The 18885-nt window shown below is 34.5% G+C and overlaps 2 protein-coding genes and 1 long non-coding RNA gene across 5 annotated transcripts; 1 reads left to right on the top strand and 2 right to left on the bottom strand.

Annotated features, from left to right (window-relative positions):
* Positions 1–2432: 2432 nt before the first annotated feature.
* Positions 2433–6384, bottom strand: LOC136218739 (uncharacterized). Its single transcript, XR_010683918.1, has 2 exons — positions 5834–6384; positions 2433–2648 (listed from the first exon to the last, which is right to left on the bottom strand). It is a non-coding gene; the product is annotated as an uncharacterized lncRNA (long non-coding RNA).
* On the top strand, positions 2792–5441 carry LOC136220226 (subtilisin-like protease SBT5.4). Its single transcript, XM_066008016.1, has 5 exons — positions 2792–3483; positions 3547–3792; positions 3863–3977; positions 4088–4301; positions 4371–5441. Exons 1-5 carry the CDS (start codon positions 2792–2794, stop codon positions 4898–4900), a joined length of 1797 nt encoding a protein of 598 aa, XP_065864088.1. The 3' UTR covers positions 4901–5441.
* A 1753-nt stretch (positions 6385–8137) lies between the features above and the next one.
* Positions 8138–17361, bottom strand: LOC136218738 (protein DNA-DAMAGE INDUCIBLE 1). Of its 3 annotated transcripts, XM_066005813.1 has the most exons (18): positions 17190–17361; positions 16949–16997; positions 16607–16799; positions 16475–16507; positions 16121–16254; positions 15280–15388; positions 14858–14974; positions 13998–14063; positions 13462–13524; positions 13342–13386; positions 13048–13109; positions 12866–12959; positions 9322–9414; positions 9151–9220; positions 8971–9041; positions 8839–8899; positions 8667–8731; positions 8138–8534 (listed from the first exon to the last, which is right to left on the bottom strand). In XM_066005813.1, exons 3-18 carry the CDS (start codon positions 16670–16672, stop codon positions 8406–8408), a joined length of 1278 nt encoding a protein of 425 aa, XP_065861885.1. In that variant the 5' UTR covers positions 16673–16799; positions 16949–16997; positions 17190–17361; the 3' UTR covers positions 8138–8405. The 3 variants fall into 3 exon arrangements, with proteins under 3 accessions (XP_065861885.1, XP_065861884.1, XP_065861886.1); XM_066005812.1 differs by lacking the exon at positions 16949–16997; XM_066005814.1 differs by lacking the exon at positions 16949–16997 and having other exon boundaries at positions 8706–8731; positions 17190–17360.
* Between the last annotated feature and the right edge of the window lie 1524 nt (positions 17362–18885).

Genomic DNA, 18885 nt, shown 5'->3' with positions numbered 1-18885 from the left:
AAGATTTGGCTAGTGATAAGAACCCATCCAAGAAGCCTTTCAAGAAAGAAGATGATAAAAGGATCTTTTCAAAAAGAGCCAATGGCTTCGTGTGACACAATGCCACTAAGGAGAAAGGTGGATCATATACCCAAATCAATATGCAAAAGGCTGCTACCCAAAGGAGAGATGCAGCCTAGACCATCAACAACAGGCAAGAGATTGTTACCCCGGTGGAAGGTGGAGTCTAAGCCAACAACATCCAGGGAGAGGGCGAGCACTAAACACAGTTAAAGGTAGAGTTGTTACGTCGAGAAAACATAAGCAATGGGCTTACAACCAATAAAAATTCATCAAGAGGAAAAGCATCAACAAGATGGTACTACTAGAAGCTATAGTCAATAGCTTGAGTGAATTGGCTAAACTATGTAAGGCTTGCCAATATTAGCTAGAGGTCTGAAGACAGTCAACGAAGAAATATTGCAAAAATGCGTCAAGGCGATGTAAGTCGAGAGAGACTAATAAGAAGCAGTGTTGCAATAACAACAAGGTGAGAAAACCCAATCTCGTCATAAGTAACAAAGGATAATGAGCATGCCGTATTTGCTAAAGAAAGACAAGATAAGCACATATGACGAATTAGCTTAGAAAGTCAATAAGAAAACGGAGACTACGACATATGAGGAAACATCTTCAAGTAATGAAAATTATAGAAGAAAATCTTCGAAACACAACTTTGGAATGACAAGAAAGTACGAGATATTATTAAATCGGTGTTGAGGGAAGTATTAGATACTTTGCACCACAGACTTATTGTGTGGTCTAAAATGAAGTTTTGAAATTGTAAGAATGGACTATAATACAAATAAGTCCAAAATTTGTGTCTTATTTTTTTTTTTTTTTTGTCGTAGTAACCCACATATTTAGTATATAAATAGGAAATGAGTTGGTGATTATGTACTAAGTGGAGTAATAGGAGAGTGCTCAAATCAAAATTACTTATGTCATGTGACTCTATATAAGGTGAGGTTAGATGAAAATTATTCAAATATAATATATTGTTTTCATATAAATAATTTTCAAATATGAAAATGAATTAGATAAGAAAGTTAAAAGTAAAATCTAAATATAGAACAAGTTGATTTGATTATGTAAATCTAGATTTGAGGATGTCCATAATTTAGTATCTCTTATACAAAAGTATGGAGCCAAACTCGATCGCTACTAAAAATAGTGAAATCTAATTTACACATATATAAAAGAGCATGCAGCTTAGTAATCATCTATACTAAACTAGTTGAATTAATTATGAGGAGGGCTACACTTTGTATCATTCTTTTATTTGTTGTGCATCTCCCTTTCCATTCAGCCAGACAGGTACGTACGTATATTTCATCTTTTCTTTTTTTAAAATTGAATTTAACACTTATTAAATCAGTGTAGCTAATTTGGTGCAGAGTTACATAGTCTACCTGGGGGAAATTTCTTCTGTACCTGGCCTTAAAAGTGTCGACAATGCTAATAAGATCAAGCAGTCCCATATTGAGTTGCTCGCATCCACCAGGAAAAGGTTCTTAATTAATAAATCCTAATTTCATTTTTAAAACCTTATTGTGTTTTCTTATTATATATATGTGTTATGTAGTTCCGTAGCTGATGCAGCTGATTCCAATTCCAAGAGTGAACTCATATATTCTTATACTAACGTTCTAAATGGTTTTGCTGCATTCCTTCAGGATGATCAAGTCCAACAGCTCCGTGGTAATAATAATAGTAATTTTATTTGATTTATGCGGAAAAATATATATAAATTATTAATTTAATGGATGCAGGAAATCCCAAAGTGAAAACAGTTTTCTTGAACAAAAGATATGACCTCCACACTACAGAATCCTGGAATTATCTTGGATTAGAAAAAAATGGTGAAGTTTCTCCTGCTTCCATTTGGAAATCTGCTAAATATGGTGAAGATGTTATCATTGGTAATCTTGATACAGGTATAACTTTATTACATTTTATCAAATGCATTTATATTATATTATTCAACCTTTTTAATTATCTCCTATAATGAAGGTGTTTGGCCCGAATCCAAAAGCTTTAGCGACCAAGGAATGGGACCCGTACCAACACGATTTACTGGATTATGTCAGACCGGTGGTACTTTTAAATGCAATAAGTAAGTTCTTCTTTCACCTTATAGTATTATAAATTATATTGTGTGTTTGGTGCAACATGTTATGAGACAAATGACTCAACCAATAATAATTAATTATTTATTTATTTACATAAAATTCTAGAGTCTATAAAATAAACTCTAGCTACACTCCAATTTATAAATCCTAGATAGTATGTTGCACGGAAACGGATATTGAAAACGTTGTTTCTAAAAAATATAGAAAATGGAAATGTAGAGAAACACATAAATATTTAAAATATATGGACATATTTATAAATATTAAAATTATAATAATAATAATAATAATAATAATAATAATAATAACAATAAAAGATTAGTCTTTATACTCTAGATATGATTACAACATTGAGCAGAAAAATTACAAATTATGGAATAGAAATTATCATCAATGTGTTTGCTGGTTGAAAGGCGTGTTCTATTTTCAAAACGTGTTTGGAAACATCTCATACTGTTTTCGAGGAGTTTTTGTTTCCTGGACAGACACAACAAGCAGAAATGTTAGTGAAGATGAGTTCTGTGCAACATAGCCTAGATCTTAAAATATATGATGTCATTAAATTATTGGTCTAATCGTATGAATGACATGTGCACAATTGGTCCTAAACCAGTCACAAGATGACATGTGAGCATCTCGGTGGTTTGGTTGTTGGTAGTGATGTTGTTAAAATTGTGTTTGGGACAAGCAGGAAGCTTATAGGTGCAAGATATTTCTACCAAGGGGCAGAGGCATCAGGAGTGAAAATCGACTTAAAGGAGATGTCTCCGAGGGACTATGAGGGGCATGGTTCGCACACCTTGTCAACAGCGGGTGGTTCGTTTGTTCCAGGAGCAAGTATCTTTGGTTATGGAAAAGGAATAGCGAAAGGGGGATCACCCCATGCTCGTGTGGCTGCTTATAAAGTTTGCTGGAAAGAAGGTTGCTATGGTTCTGATATCTTAGCAGGTTTTGATGCTGCAATTAGCGATGGAGTTGATGTTATTTCATGTTCAATTGGTGGTCCTTACCCTGATCTATATAGTGATTCTACTGCTCTTGGAGCTTTCTTTGCGGTTAAGAAAGGAATTGTAGTTGTTGCTTCTGGCGGCAATGATGGCCCAACTCCTTCCACCGTTGAAAATGTTGCTCCTTGGCTCCTCACTGTTGCTGCTTCTACTATGGATCGCGACTTCTTTTCCTCGGCCATTCTTGGTGATAAAACCCAATTCCAGGGGACAAGTCTTTCAGATAAATCCTTGCCTGACGGAAAGTTTTATCCCTTGATCAATGCAGCAGATGTACCAGCTCCTGCTTCAAATACTGCTGATGCGTAAGTCTCTTTCTTTCTAGCATATAATAATAATATATGGAATTAATGGAGTATTGAATGCAGTGTGTTATGCAAGGACAACTCGCTTGATCCTAGCAAGGTAGGAGGGAAGATTGTAGTGTGCTTTCGAGGTGCTAATGATAGAGTAGCTAAAGGAATAGAGGCAGCCCGTGCAGGTGCAGTCGGGATGATTTTGGCCAACGATGAACTCAGCGGAGACGCACTTTTAGCTGATCCTCATTTCCTTCCGGCTACACATGTCAGCTATAACTTTGGTCAACTAGTTTATAAATACATCAATTCCACCAAGTAACCTACTCATCCATTCATTCAAATATTCCATCTTTTTCTATTCTAATTAGTTTGTTGATGTATATAGGAATCCCACTGCATCAATCACTGCTGTTAAGGCTGTAACTGGAATCAAGACAACTCCATCAATGGCATCTTTCTCCTCCAGGGGACCAAATAAATTTCAGCCTGGAATTCTTAAGGTTTTATCATATTCATATATATATATATATATATATATATATATATATATAGTTTCACTTGAATTTCCTCATCATGTCTAGTCTATCAAATGATTTCACTGATGATGTAGCCTGATGTAACTGCACCTGGAGTGAATATACTTGCTGCTTACACAGAAGCAACATCTGCATCTGGAGCAGCTACCGATAAGCGAATCGTTCCTTACATGATAGTCTCCGGCACTTCTATGTCGTGTCCGCACGTTTCCGGCATTGTTGGTCTTATCAAATCACTCCACCCTGATTGGAGCCCCGCGGCTATCAAATCCGCCGTCATGACCACTGGTACTCTACTCTACTACTAAACCAATTAAAACTCTTTTTGCAGTTGATTTGATTATTGTTGAACTGCAGCAAGGATAACAAATGACAATGGAACGACAATAAGCGAAGGAGGAGGGAATCAGATGACGCCGTTTGCATACGGTGCCGGAGAGACGAGACCGAACAGTGCAGCTGATCCTGGACTAGTATATGACATGGCAATAGATGACTACTTGAATGCCATATGTAGTTTGGGGTATAACGCAACCATAATGAAGATATTTGGAAATTATGAATGTCCAAAGGATGTCAATCTGGCTGATATCAATTATCCATCAATAACAGTTGTAAATGTAAATGGACCAACAACTGTGAATAGGAAAGTGAAGAATGTAGGGACTCCGGGGACATACACAGCAGAGTTTATTCCGCCGGTGGGAGTTACAGGAAGTGTTGAGCCAAACAAGCTGACATTTGGAAAACAAGGTGAACAGCAGGCTTTTAAGGTTGTTATAAAACCTGAAGCTTCAGGGAATTCCAAAGGGTATACGTTTGGCCAGTTGATATGGTCAGATGGGAAACATAGCGTAAGGAGTCCTGTAGTTGTGCAGCTTATCTGATTAGCCCTAGCTTTTTCTTTTTTTGAAGCATAGTATTTTGTCTTAAATTCGCCTAATTTATATTAGAAATATCACTACTTACAATCCATTTCCTTTTTAGTTTTCTTCATTAATCATCCGTTATGGATAAGTATGTCAACTTAAAATTAAGTTGATTTAGATCACACGGAAGTAGAACTTGATTTTAAGATGGAATGGTTCTTTAAATCAAAATATAATTAATAACATGTAGTGGCAGACGCAAGAATCCAAAGTAGGAGGGTTAATTTTAGCTTTAGCTGTATAAAAAAAAAAATCATGCGTATATAAAAAATATATTTATATTTAAACTAATGTAAATACTATTGAAAAAATATTTAAAATATTTTAGAAAAATTATAAAAATAAACTTTATAGTTACATCTGTTTTCGATCGGCACCCTTATGGTTTAAAAGTTTACAAATTGGTACTTTAAGGTTACTTCCATTAGCAAACATATGTCAAATTGACTAAAAAATCACAGAAAAAAGAGTTAATTTAGTCTTTGGTTCTGTTTGGTAAAGAGCGTTTTGGGATAAAAAAAAGCGGTTTTGACCAACTTTAGCGGTTTGACCACTGAAGCCGCTGATTGGAGTGTTTGGTGGAGAGAGGTTTGGGAGAGAGTTTTGGAATGAAAACGTTAATTTAGCTCCTTTTTTAGGAGCTTTTTCAATTAAAGTTTTATAATATTAAAATTAATGGAATTCTTTAACCCTAAAAATAGACCCCTACTCCAGCCAAATGCAAAACTAATTAAATCAGCTAATGTAATCTTAGTAGCTAATATAATCAATTAAGAGCTAATTACCAAACAGCGACTTTGTCTTTTCCGTCTCTCCTTATTTTATTTTTCTTTCTCCGTCTTCTCTCTCATTTTTTTTCTCAGGGAAAAGACCAAACACGAAGAAAATTACCTGACTGGACTCGAAGGCATCCTCTCCATATAAGTTAGGAAGTCTAGCAATCCGACCAATTTAACGAAGAACTACAAGTTGCAATTTCGCCCTACAATTAAAAAACAACAGAAACAAAAAGCCATAAATCAGAAGCAAGGAAAAGATCAACTAAAGAATTAAGCTTAAAATGTCAGAAATTTCAGTAAAGACAAAGGGGAAATGAAATGCCCATTGGAGAAAACGAGAGTGGGTAGAGAAGAAGAGTCAGTAACAGTTGAAGTAGGCAAATCGATGGCTGCAACCTTGGCGGCAGCGATAACGGAGAACGGAGAACGGAGATGTATCAGCCGGAAAAGAAAGGTGTTTAATCTCCATTCCGGCTACTACCATAAGCAAAGATGAATCAAAGATATCTAATAGAAGATTAAGCAAAACGCACTGGAAAGGAATGCAGAGAGGATCGAAAATGGAGAACGGGAAGAGTATGATTTTCTCGTAAGGTTGCGTTGGAGAATAAATTGTAGAGCAAATAGTCCAATTTGGAGGGGAGAAAGCCCACAATTAGTCCTCTGAATAGTCACAAATCATATATATTTTAATTTAATCATCAATTACTCCTATATCGACAAGATTTCTGTTACCATTCTAAATAAAAGCTAAGAAATCAGCTTTATCAAATTAGAGAGAGAAAGATGAGAGAGAAAGGAAAGAGGGAGAAGATTGTGAAATTGATTTTTATTTTTTATTTTGGAGTTTGTTTGTAATAATTAGATAATAAGGGGTTTAATTTATAAAATAAATTAATATAAGGACTAAATTAACTCTTTTCCCTTTAACTTTTAACATTGTTAGTCAGTTTGGTATGTGTTTGCTAACCGAATGAACCTCAATGTACCAGTTTGTAAATTTTTAAACCACAATAATGCCGACCGAAAATAAGTGTAACCACAAGGTTTATTTTTGTATTTTTCCCAAATATTTTGACATATATGATATTATCGATAACTGTTTTTTTAATAACATATGGGATGAACTACTGGCACCACTAAATTTGCTAAATATCAAGAACTAGCACAAATATTAAAAAAATATCACAAATATTCAAAACAATTGCAAACTTAAATTCAAAATTCAAAATGTCAATAACTTCAAACTTTAGAAATTGAAGTTTCAAATTCAAATTTGAAAAGTTCTAGAAAAAAAAAATAGATAATGATAGAAAAAAAAATGAGAAATTAGTTAATAAAGTAATGGAAAAAAATAATAATAATAGATAATATTAACGGGAAAACAATTATTAAAGAGTAGCAAAATGTAATACTTGCAATTTGAACTTAGAACCTTTTGATTAAATAAAAGTTCTTCATTCATCCTTATACCAACTGTACTACCTCGTTCTTTTGTTAAATGTTTATGTCTTGCTTGATATATAACATATATTTTCTTAGGGGGCTACCAAAAATAAAACCACTGTTCCTTAGGGCGTGCCGGAAACATGGGGACCCTCCGCGCTCTGGGCTGTGTCCGCCACTGATAACATATTGTTTCTTGCTTAGGATGACAAATCCACATGCAATCTTAAAACTAAAAATTTGAACCCCAACTAGTGAATGATGGATTGGGCATCAGCACTGACTCCCGTTAAGGAAATTAGAGTTTGAAGAAGAGTGTTCAAAGGGAAGGAAGGATTGTGCTGGCAAAACAGACTTTGAAGATTGGTTTGACTCAACCCATGAATAAACCATTAGAAATATATGCTTGGTTATATATTTTTTACCCCTACTTTCGCAAGTTGAATAAATCTAAATTTAATGCTAATATTTTTTTTAATTACAGATATACTCAAATTCAAGAAAAGCCCTTGAAAAAACTGGCATTCAGCAGTCCTTGTCCTTTACAACTGCCATAAATTCCTCTCCAGAAGAGGACATGGATTCTGTTAAATTCATGAAATGAAACTCTTACTTACATCAAGAGGCGCCAAAAAAAGTTGGGAACCAAATCCTTATAGGATGGTTAACAGGTGGTTAACAAGTGGTTCCACCACCGCCTACCTAAACAATGTATATTTTTAGAGAGAATCCCAAAAGCAGTGAATTTGGAAAATAAAAAATATGATTTCATGATAAATATCGTTTTAAACAACTTCAATTCTTAAACATTTTTATTTTAAAGTCATTAACAGTCATTTTGAAACATTAATTAAAATTTAATGATCATAATGTTAAAAAGTGTAAAATTAAATAGCTTTTATATTGCATTTTGAAGTTTAGTGATTATAGCGTGAGAATGGCATATATGCTCACTCTCTATTGAAAAGAGTTGACTGAAAAATAATTTCAATTATCGATGATTCGAAAAGAATTAAACAGTAGCGGATCCATTAACAGTCCATAAAGAAAGGCAAGTGTGAGCTTTATCTGTACGTACGTACCCAACTAAACAAGCAAGAGATTGATCTTCCATGGATAAGTTAGCAACCAGTTAAGGTGATTGAATTGGCCAGAATGTAAAAGGTCAATTGTAATTACCTACAGTAAAAACAAATAATATTGTGAATTGTTTGAATGAATCAATTGATAGTTTGTATTCATCCACCAAAAAGAAATCCAGCAGCTTGTTCTTCATTCCCATCAAATAACTTTAGAGCTTGAATCACTGAGCCCCTATCAAACCCCAGCTCAACAAGCTTTCCTATTTTCGCTTCGAAATCAGCTCCCTACACCAAAATCATGTTTTCGCTTTTATCATTTGAATTTATCAGAGCAAGCATGCACGTTTACTAATTAAAACTAGAATTTATCAACTAAAAGCCCAGACTAACAATCAAGTCAATTCAAAGAGTCTTAACACAAATACGGGATGGTAGCATATGTATAGCAGGTATTACCAGTGTCGCATCACCACGTGCCCTTCCTGTTAACCACAGGCAAAGTAAGAGTAATTAAGTAATCAAATGAGTTGTTTTAGTTGAAATAATGTGGTTGACCTAAAATGTTTTTCAACAAATTAGAAAAACTAACCAGAAGAAGATTGGCCTCCTACAGCCACATTACTCTTATTGTCCATTGTTCCTGATGTTACCTAGACAAATAAGAAACTTGAGTCAAGACGCCATTTCACTTCTGTTTGAGGAAAATTAGGAGCAGACTTACTAGGTTTCCTGAGCTAGATACTTCTTTTGACTGACTCTCTTCATCCAGGAAATGAGATGGAAGGTCTTTTTCTGAAACAATAACATTTAATGTAAAAGAAAAGCCCCTGGGAATTTGAAAGACTGAAAGGAAATGTCGAATCCAACATTACAGAGTACAGAGAGAGATGAGATGATTGACCTTGCAAAAACGGTACAGAAACTTCTCCCCCGCCAACTCTCATAACATTCTCCTTCAAATCAATAATGCACTGCACACATTGGATAAAGCTCGAGAAAATTAGACAAAATCAGGCAAATTTCAACAATCAAAGCTCTGATAACAGATAAAAAGAATAACTGCAGATTCTACCTGGTGCTTGCGGAGCATATCAAGTCCAAAGAGAAATTCCATATTGGGTGAATCAAGTACCAAGAAGGAGCAAGGATAAAATATATTCCCAATCTGCATAGAGTTAGAATTAAATAATGAAGTTGAAGTCAGATTTAAGCATACGATAAGTAGCAAAAAAAAAAAAGGGTTTGGTTCGGTCAAAAAAAAAACCACAGAATCGGAATGGGAATGAGATATTCCCATTTTGAATGTTTGGTTAATCAGAATGGGAATGTGATCCCTATATATGATGGAATGAGTCATTCCCACTCTAAACCGTGTTAATCAAATTAAAAACAGCTATGTTTATTTTATTTTATTTTGTATTCCACGCTTACCATTTAAGAAACATGATGTTGGTTAGTTTTATTTTTTTTTTTGTTTGTTTCTTTTTGAAGTTTAGCTTTTTTTGTTATGATTTCTCTTTCACGTTTATATATATGAAAGTTTATATTAGTTAGTTATTTGGCCTAATGGTACCCCAACCCCCTTAACTTGTCCAAATTGGTCATTTTACCCCCCTCAACTCATCGAATGTTCTATTTACCCCCTTAACTCCATAAAAGTGGTATTTCTCACCTCCTCAACTTGTCCATTTATCCCCCCAACTCATTGAATGTCCTATTTACCCCCCTTAACTCCATAAAAGTGGTATTTTTCACTCCTTACAATTCGTTATCGAGGCCTAAATTGATAACCTTTTTTAAACGTTAAACCTATATTTATGCTATTTTGTACGTGTAACCTAAATTGATACTTCTCCAAAAACCATTGGCCTATTTTAGTACCTTATACCTACATATAATGTCTTTAACTTGTTTATATTAATGTTCTTGTTATTTGTATTTTTTATTTATTCTTTCTCTTTCAACTTTTTTGGCTAGTTAAATTTTGATTATCTAATTATACAATATTATCGTAATAAACACATGCAGGATCATTATAATTATAAAATTAAAACAAAATAAAAAGTTGATATTAAAAAAATATATTTTCAAACGCATTTGAATAAGTTCTATTAATTTTGCACTATAAAGGGGTAATAAATATCATTTTTATAGAGTTAAGGGGTAAATAGGATCATAAGGGGTGAGAAATACCACCTTTATGGAGTTAAAGGGGGTAAATAGGACATTTGATGAGTTGAGGAGGGATAAAATGACCAATTTGCACAATTTAAGGGGGTGAGAAATACAATTTTTATGGAGTTAAGGGGTAAATAGGACATTTTAAGGGGGTGAGAAATACAATTATTGCTTCTACCTTTCCGGGATCCACATACACTCCTTCCCCCGTGACAATGTGTCCCAAATATTCAACACTCTTACCCCCAAATAGACACTTTTTGATGTTTGCCACAACTATGACTAAGTATCAAGATATCATCAAGAAACATCAACCCCGACTTTCGAAGAAGAGGGCGAAAAATCTCATGCATCGTTGCTCGGAACGTTGTGGGTGCGTTGTCAAGCCGAAAGGCATGACCAAGTACTCGTAATGTCCATTATGCGTGCGGAACATTGTCTTCTCTACATCCTCTTCCTTCATCAGAATTTGATGATAACCCTCCTTGAGATCAACCTTGGAAAAGTATTGTGACCCGAACAATTCGTCTAGCAGTTCCTCCACCACAGTAATTGGGTATTTGTCGGGTATGGTTACCTTATTCAGAGCACAATAATCCACAATGCGTCCTTTACCAGCAAGACTGGAATTGAATAAGAGTTGTTACAGTTTTTGACTACTCCCTCTTCCAAAAGATTCTGAACTTGCCTTTGTATTTCGTCTTTATGATGATGGGGATACCGGTATGTACATACATATACTGGCTTGCTTCATGGTAACAGGTTGATTGAGTGAAAAATTTGTCTTGCGGGTGGCAAGCCTCTAGGCTCCTGAAATTCGCTCAAACAGATTAATAAGCTCACTTTGTTGGTGCCTTGTTACTCTTGCCCCTCTTCTTGTCTAGTCATTTGAACCATAGATGTATCCTTTCCCCTTCCAACCAAGCCTGCAATGGAGTTGTGCCAGTATACTTCAGGCTTCCCCCTTCTAATTTGATCAACTTCCCACTATTCCAGAACCTCATCGTCCTCTCTTTCCAGTCATGCCAAACTTCTCCCGAGGTCTGAAGCCATTCAATGCCTAGAATGATGTCAAGATAGCCCAAATCGAAAATCAAAGCTTTGATCTGACACTGAGAAACTTGCCCATTGTTAATGCAATCACTTGACAATGTTCAAAAATTTGGACTCGATACACATCCCTCGGTCGAATACTGATTTCCGACCTAACCTCAATTTTGATCCCTAGGGATTCCACCAACCTTCTGGAGATGAAGTTATGAGTTGCTCCACTATCTTCTAGAATGGAGATAAGAGAATTCCTTGGATTTCCCCATTACATTTAAACTTTTCCCAAGCGAACCCGTTCCATTCCAATATTCGACATTCTCCCATGACCTCACAGCTAGCCTCTTCCTCGGTTGCCTCAGCTTCGATGAGCACAATTTCCCCATTCTCTACTTACCTCTTCGCCCTCCACCAGCAAGAGAATTCGCAGTTTTGCCTCCGGACTTCGATGGTTGGGGGGAGTAAGGTTGAGCACATTTAAAACAGAGACCCTTGCGTTTTCTGTCCTCCCAATCTCTTTAAGTGATGTGCTTGGTTCCTTTGTTACACAGTGAGGATTGCGCATTCAAGGCCACAAGTGATCCTGTGTTTCACTTCTAGGGCTCGGAAGGCCATGATTTGCAAAAGATCCGACGTTTTGATTCAATCTATGCATATTAATTGATTTTTACCAAATATACCCCTATTTAAGTAGCCTTTGTATTTTGGGAATAGATTAATTAGTGGATGCAATTAATACAAGGGTAACAAAATCTTTTACTTAAAATTAATTAGATTTCTTAATTTGTGTGCCGTAACATTAAAGACATCTATTATGGACTGAGGGAGTAGCACCTAACAATATAGATATTTCTATTTGATTATTGACTTCTAATCCAAAAACACAATTGAACCCGATAGATAAAATCTTAAAACTAATTTTTCTAACCAACCAATTAGAGAAGGAGAAATGAAAAGAATTACCTAACAAACAAAAAAAAATAATGTAAATAAACAACAAACACACTATTTTAAATAAATCATTATGAATAGATAAGTTAGAAATATACAAAAATTTCACATATTAGAATAAAGTAAACGATTTGTTGCCAAGTTCAAGTGACATTTTTTTTCTATTTTCATACACCAACTATATCATTTAGCAGATTCAAACATAGCAACTAACATATAGAACTATAACAATAATTGCTTGTTTTTCATGTAATATTAGAGCAATGATTAATATCCTAAAAAATATATCCACAAGAGCAATAAAGGGCAAAAGTATACACAAACAAGTATACAGATAGATCAAATCACACCAATTTCAAAATGAATGTACAAATACAATTGCTCATGATGAACTGCTAGAGGCAAACACTTAAAAAACTAGAACCTGAAGGCTATTTTACCTTTATTGGAGCTACATGTATCCGACCCAATATCTCAGATTGACCCACACCACGAGCAATTCCTTTATAACGTTGATCCAAAAGCCTCAATAATCTAACATAGACCAGCCAAGATAATCAAGATGGCCAACATCAGCAAATAGATAAATGGTAAAAAAAGCATAGAAATAAAGTACACATACCCACATCGCTCAGCACAACTTTTGGATATTATTGTTGATTGTGCACCACTGTCAACAAATGCCTGAGATAAAGATAAGAAAATGTCAAACTATAGAGTCGTTGCTACCACCAGTATCAGTACAATTAATGTTATGAACAGTATCACAACCATATTTGTTGAGGAATAAATAAGAACACAACAAAAGGATATACATGTTGAAAGAATACATAACATAACAAATATGACAGGTAGTTTGGAAGAATAACATATTTGCTTCTTGATTAGAATAAATGAGAATCTCTACTCACTCTACCTTCAAAGGTACACCGTTCACTTCCATGTCGACATACAACATAACCTGAAGATGAAACAAGAAATGCCAAATTAAAACAAAATCAACTGCTGTAGTTCAGAGGTTTAAGAGAGTACATACCACCCTAGCAAAAGCCTCAGGGTTATGTTCTAAGGCAGCTGCCCAGTTCTCATCAATTCCTTTCTGCAATTGAAATCAGCAATATCGATAAACATGACAGGACAAAAATAGCAATCATATGTGATGAAAAATAAAAGACCTGCCATGATGATAGGATTAAAAACTGAAAGGGGGCTTTTAATAAAAACGCTCAGCATGCATCAAGAAATCAAAAACATAATTAGTGACAATTTTTCTGGAAGCAGTGTGAATTAGAGTAAAATTCAAAGCTAAACGGTTGGAATGCCAGAATCGCGTGTAATAACCACTAGCAAGTATTACCCAAAATAAAACATCTAAAATGGAGCACAACATAATCTTAATAATTAGCACCATATTAACAGGGGCTATGCAGTTCCAACAGTTATTGACTCATCAGGAAAGTATTGTTGGAAATGATATCAATCTACTCATGGATAAAAAAATAAAATAAAATAAAGAATAAAAATTAGAAAGTCAAAAACCAAAATGTCATTAGATTAATGTAAATTACTGACTTGGCGAATGGCAGCTTCAATTTTCCTCTGTGCCTCAACATCAAAAGGATCTGCTTCAAGAAGAGCCTATGATGCACAGCATAGGTAAATCAGCATCTCTACTTAATAATACACTATTTCCAATGATCATTTAAAGTATATAATTTATATTAAATTTCCAATAAATATTTATACATTACAGCAATAGATAATAAATATAGTTCTAATGTGATAGCTTTCAAAGGAGTTTACTCAAGGATCCTTTACTAAAAAAATAAAAAAATAAAAAAGAAGTTTACTCAAGGAGTAATGTCATCTAACCAATAAGCCAAAAATCAATGCACAAAAACTAAAGTGAAAATAATCTTACTCTAAATTGCATTCAATATGTTAATAAAAAAAAGGGCGGCACGGTGCACTACGCGTCCCCGCTGAGCGAGGGTCCGGGGAGGGGTCCCACCACAAGGGTGTACTGGGAGCAAGCCTTCCCCTGCCAATTTATTTGGCAAGAGGCCGCTCCTAAGACTCGAACCCGTGACCTCTTGGTCACACGACAACAACGTTTACCGTTGCGCCAAGTCAGTATGTTAATAATGAACTAAAATTAAATTATTGTTCTTTTAAAAGAAAGCCAATACACATTAATGTCAGAAATACTGTAAGAATTGTTTCTAGATGAAGTTTTCAAATTACACTAGAAATTTATTCCAGTGGTATGCCAAAAGCAAAAAGCAATAACAGAAAGAATCAAATTGCAACAGATACAACATCTTTTAAACCCCTCATCTGGAAACTTAAAATTGTTAGAAAAATGAATTACTAGGTTGAGAAATACTTAAGTGATAACATGGGAATCAACCACAAGGAAGCTAGCGACTCACAAGTTCCTCTTCTTGTTGACGCCGTAATTCAGATCTTTGGCGATTGCGCTGGCGCAACATGTCCTGCAGTCTGTTGAGATCATTTCCAAGAAGAGCTTGAGCAAGTTCAGGATCACTCTGTTAATCAAAGACAAATTTAACCCCATAAAAATTCTATAGAAGAGAACAAACCCCTATTGAAGTATAAAAATTTACAATCTGCAGGGACTTCAAGTGTTCTGCAATAGAGTACTTGTGAAGTCTTCTCCGGTAATCATAAAATATACAGAAATTTATCAAGTACCAATTTCCAAAAGTATGATCTTGAAAGAATTCCAATTCATTAAGACTGAAATTGAGGCGATGCATTCATCTTGCAAACATTCTTAATTCACAAATTGAAAAGTATAAATATTGAAAAAGAAATTAACTTTTCACTAAACCTGAAATAGTTGAGCCATCACATTAGAATCACTTCGGACATGCTGTTGGAAAGCCCCAGGGTTCACAGCAGACCCATCAGGATTAAAGCTCAAATCATTTGTTGGTGCACTGAAATTTTTTAAATTATCGTTTAGTAAGAACGTATGGAGTATACCTATTTTAATGCAATTTTCATTCGGGTTCTATATATATGTCTACTCAACTAGAAAAAAGTCAATCAAACAAAATAAACATATAAAGCTATAAATGTAAACAGTACAAAACACAAGCCGAGAGAAAGGCCAGAAATAGAGGTATAATGCCCAGACACAGAAAACTATTCCCAAGTATGGATATTTACTTAGGCTTCACTGATCAAAATGTGCGACTTGGGAAGGAGCTAAATTATCAAGCTAATGTCACCTCGATTTCAGTTCCAATAACCTTAAAACATATATTGCGGCTTATTTTCTGTGAAAGTAATTGCAGCATACCAACATATGACTTTTTTCAGAACCTGGTAACTACCGTCAAATTCTTGCAGCTACATTAATAAAATCAATTACATCACCCCTATTTATCCAATTATGAGTTTATATATTTAACTTGCACTGTTAGGTTTACAAAATAATCATTTAAATTGAACATACATATCTAATCAACATCACATATAAGTTAACATACTCTACATAGTTACAGGCATCAGGTATTTGACAATCAAGCAAAACCAACAAACAAAAAAGTATTTATCACAACTCAGTAATCTAGATATAATGTGAAACAAGCTAATTGAGAAGTATATATTACATTGTGGAATAATTCCATAGTGAAGTTAGGGTTAAACATTAAATAGTATAATACCTATGCGCAGCAGCACCAGAAACCGTCATCATCATCAAATCCTCATCCTTAACACCCAATGCACTCAATTTCTCACTGTTCCTCATTTCCCTTCCATTATAGAGAAGCTGCTGTCGCTGCAGTGGCACCTGGGTCTGCTCAAGCACATAAAAAAAATTATGAAGACAATATCTATTTTTCAAAAAAGAAAGCGGCAAACTTTATTCATGAATTACAAGCAAATAATTTTCAGTATTAGAGAATAATGAGCTTTTGCAACTTAGTTAAAGATTTTTAAAAATGTTATCTTTTATCTTTTCCTTAAATTTATCGGCAATTAAACAAAGAGTGATTGCTAAAACAGAGAGAGCTTACCTCGACCTCGAGCAAAGCTTTCACGTTTTCAACCTTCAATGAAAGTTAAGCAAGAGGAAAACTTCAGACTACAATTTCCGTAGAATTGAACATACAAGTAAATATCAAAATTAGGGTTTAAGAGGGGATTACAGATTCATTGGGATCGACATCCAGAGATATGATCTGTTCATCAGCTGTCATTACTGTGATTCGCATCTTTACTTGGGTATCTGTCTCCCTCGCTTCCTCTAGAATTGGATCTCTTTTATCTCCCCAGTGCCTCAGAAACCCAACTGCTGTTTTGGGTATAAATATGGGCAGTGGCGGACGCAGGATTGGGGGGCTAATTTAAGCCCAACATTAAAAAAAAAAAAAAAAAAATTCTTGCATATATGAAAAAAAGTAAAATCAAACAATACAAAATGTTAATTGTATTGATAAATAAATGCTAAAAAGTACTTGTTACATATACTATAAGGGTGGAAAATATACCTATTTTTTGACAACAGATTAGCTATCGATAAATCCCCAAATCAAAACCCTAAATTAAATCCCCAAATTAGCTAAATTAATAAGTTTAAAACCCCTAAATTAGATCCCCAATCAAAACCTTCGATTAATTTCACCTTAATGAACAAGTTTAATTCATATCCCTAAATTAATTTCACAAATTAAAAACCCTAAAAAAAATAAACCTAATTTTAATTTTTAAAAAAAAAACAAGAGAACTTACCTTGTTGTGGTTGTGGCCGGCGGCGGAAATTGAAGGAGGAGATGGTGGCCGGCCGGAAATTGAAGGAGGAGAGGAGGGGGAGAAGTAAAATTAAAAGAAACGGGGGGAGGAGGTGGGCATACAGCTCTCTCAAAATAGAAGAGAGCTGGGAAGGAGAAGGGACTGGGATCGATCTCCTGATCCCAATTCCCAATCCCTTTTTATTTTTCAATTTGCCCAGATACAAAACGACGTCGTTTTGGTCTTGGGCAAATTTGAAAACATAAAAGAGATCAGGGATCTCCTGATCTCTTTTATTTTTTTAATTTGCCCCAGACCAAAACGACGTCGTTTTGAGTCTGGGCGAATTTAAAAAAAAAAGCCCAGCCCCTGATCTCTTTTATCTTTTCAAATTTGCCCCAGACCAAAACCAGTTGTTTTGAGTCTCGGCAAATAAAAAAAAAAAGTCACTTAATTAACCTAGGAAAATTTACATACTAATTCATTTTTAACAAATTATCTACAATGATGTCATATCATCATTTTGAATTATATCAAACTAATAAAATCATTACTTTTAATCTATTTTAAGAATTAGAGTTTATGAATTATAAATCTAAAATACATTGTCTAGGGTTTAGGATTATGAATTTGAGTTTAGAGTTTTTAAATTAGGGATAAAAGTATACTTTATTTATTATTTATGACATATTCAGAATTAAGTTTGATAATTTGAGTTAGTTGTAATTTTATATTAATTATAATATTTATGTAGGAAGCTCATTAACCTATCTCCTTCTCCGCAGAGAATGAGATAGGGTTTGTTCATCTCCTTCTCTATCGAGAAGGAGATGAACAGGCAGAGGTGGCTAATTTCTGGAAATCAAAAATTATCCCCATGCAGTTCCGGCGTCTGGGTGGCTGGAGCCCCCCAGGTGTCGGGTTGCGTCCACCTCTGAATATGGGAACTTCAATTTTCTTGGTGGAGGTCGTCGATCTAATTGACCATTAACTTAGTTTTCAAGGTTGATGTGTTTTGATTCTTTTGCCTTAGTGCTTGTTTTGAGGAGGTTGGGTTGGAAGATGCGGACGCAAAGTAGTATTAGATTAATTTTGTTTGGAAGTCCTTTAGTAAGCTTTATTTATGAATTGGGAGGTTAATAGAAGTTAGAGTTGTAAGAGGATTAATGGAAAAACTTTTAATATAGTTTATAAAATCTAAACAAGGGTTAGAAATTAACTTTAATACTTTATAAAAACTAAATGGGAGTTAAAAAAATTAGCTCCTGTTAAAAAAAAAGGCAAATTATAAATCTAACCCAACTGAAATGGTTCATTAACATATTTGACTCACTTTGCTTCCATCTCTTCAAATTAGATAAGTTCATCCTTTTTGGACAAATATACCCTTAGTTCCATTCGACTTCTACTTCTGCTCCTGCTCCCGCTTCTTCTTCTTCGTTTCAACTTCTTTTTTGTTTGTTCTTCTTCAATTTCTGATACTAATCGTTAGCGATTTTTGAGATTATTAAAGTATTCTAAATTTTGGAAATGAAACACAAAACAAATGAAGCTTTCACGTATAAATTGTATATTTTTAGCTTATACGCCTGCTTTTCTCGCTGGTCTTGCCTCTTTCTTCATTTGTAACGGTATCGTTTTAATTTCCTCAATTTTCCTCCATTTTCCTCTATTGTTATCGCATTTATGACGAAAT

This window comes from Euphorbia lathyris, chromosome 2, assembly GCF_963576675.1.
Source record: "Euphorbia lathyris chromosome 2, ddEupLath1.1, whole genome shotgun sequence".
Classification (NCBI taxonomy): Eukaryota; Viridiplantae; Streptophyta; class Magnoliopsida; order Malpighiales; family Euphorbiaceae; genus Euphorbia; species Euphorbia lathyris.
This window is presented reverse-complemented; position numbering and strand designations above follow the sequence as displayed.

What these genes read in the sequence shown, in the direction of transcription:
- LOC136218738 (XM_066005813.1), bottom strand. Translation starts at nt 16,672, where the DNA reads ATGCGAATCACAGTAATGACAGCTGATGAACAGATCATATCTCTGGAT. An exon ending in TTGAAGCTGCCATTCGCCAA is followed by an intron (nt 13,525 to 13,997) that starts GTCAGTAATTTA and finishes TTTCAATTGCAG; the next exon opens with AAAGGAATTGATGAGAACTG. An exon ending in AGGAGGCCAATCTTCTTCTG is followed by an intron (nt 8,732 to 8,838) that starts GTTAGTTTTTCT and finishes TGTGGTTAACAG; the next exon opens with GAAGGGCACGTGGTGATGCG.
- LOC136220226 (XM_066008016.1), top strand. Translation starts at nt 2,792, where the DNA reads ATGACATGTGAGCATCTCGGTGGTTTGGTTGTTGGTAGTGATGTTGTT. An exon ending in GCTTCAAATACTGCTGATGC is followed by an intron (nt 3,484 to 3,546) that starts GTAAGTCTCTTT and finishes TATTGAATGCAG; the next exon opens with TGTGTTATGCAAGGACAACT. An exon ending in ATCCGCCGTCATGACCACTG is followed by an intron (nt 4,302 to 4,370) that starts GTACTCTACTCT and finishes GTTGAACTGCAG; the next exon opens with CAAGGATAACAAATGACAAT.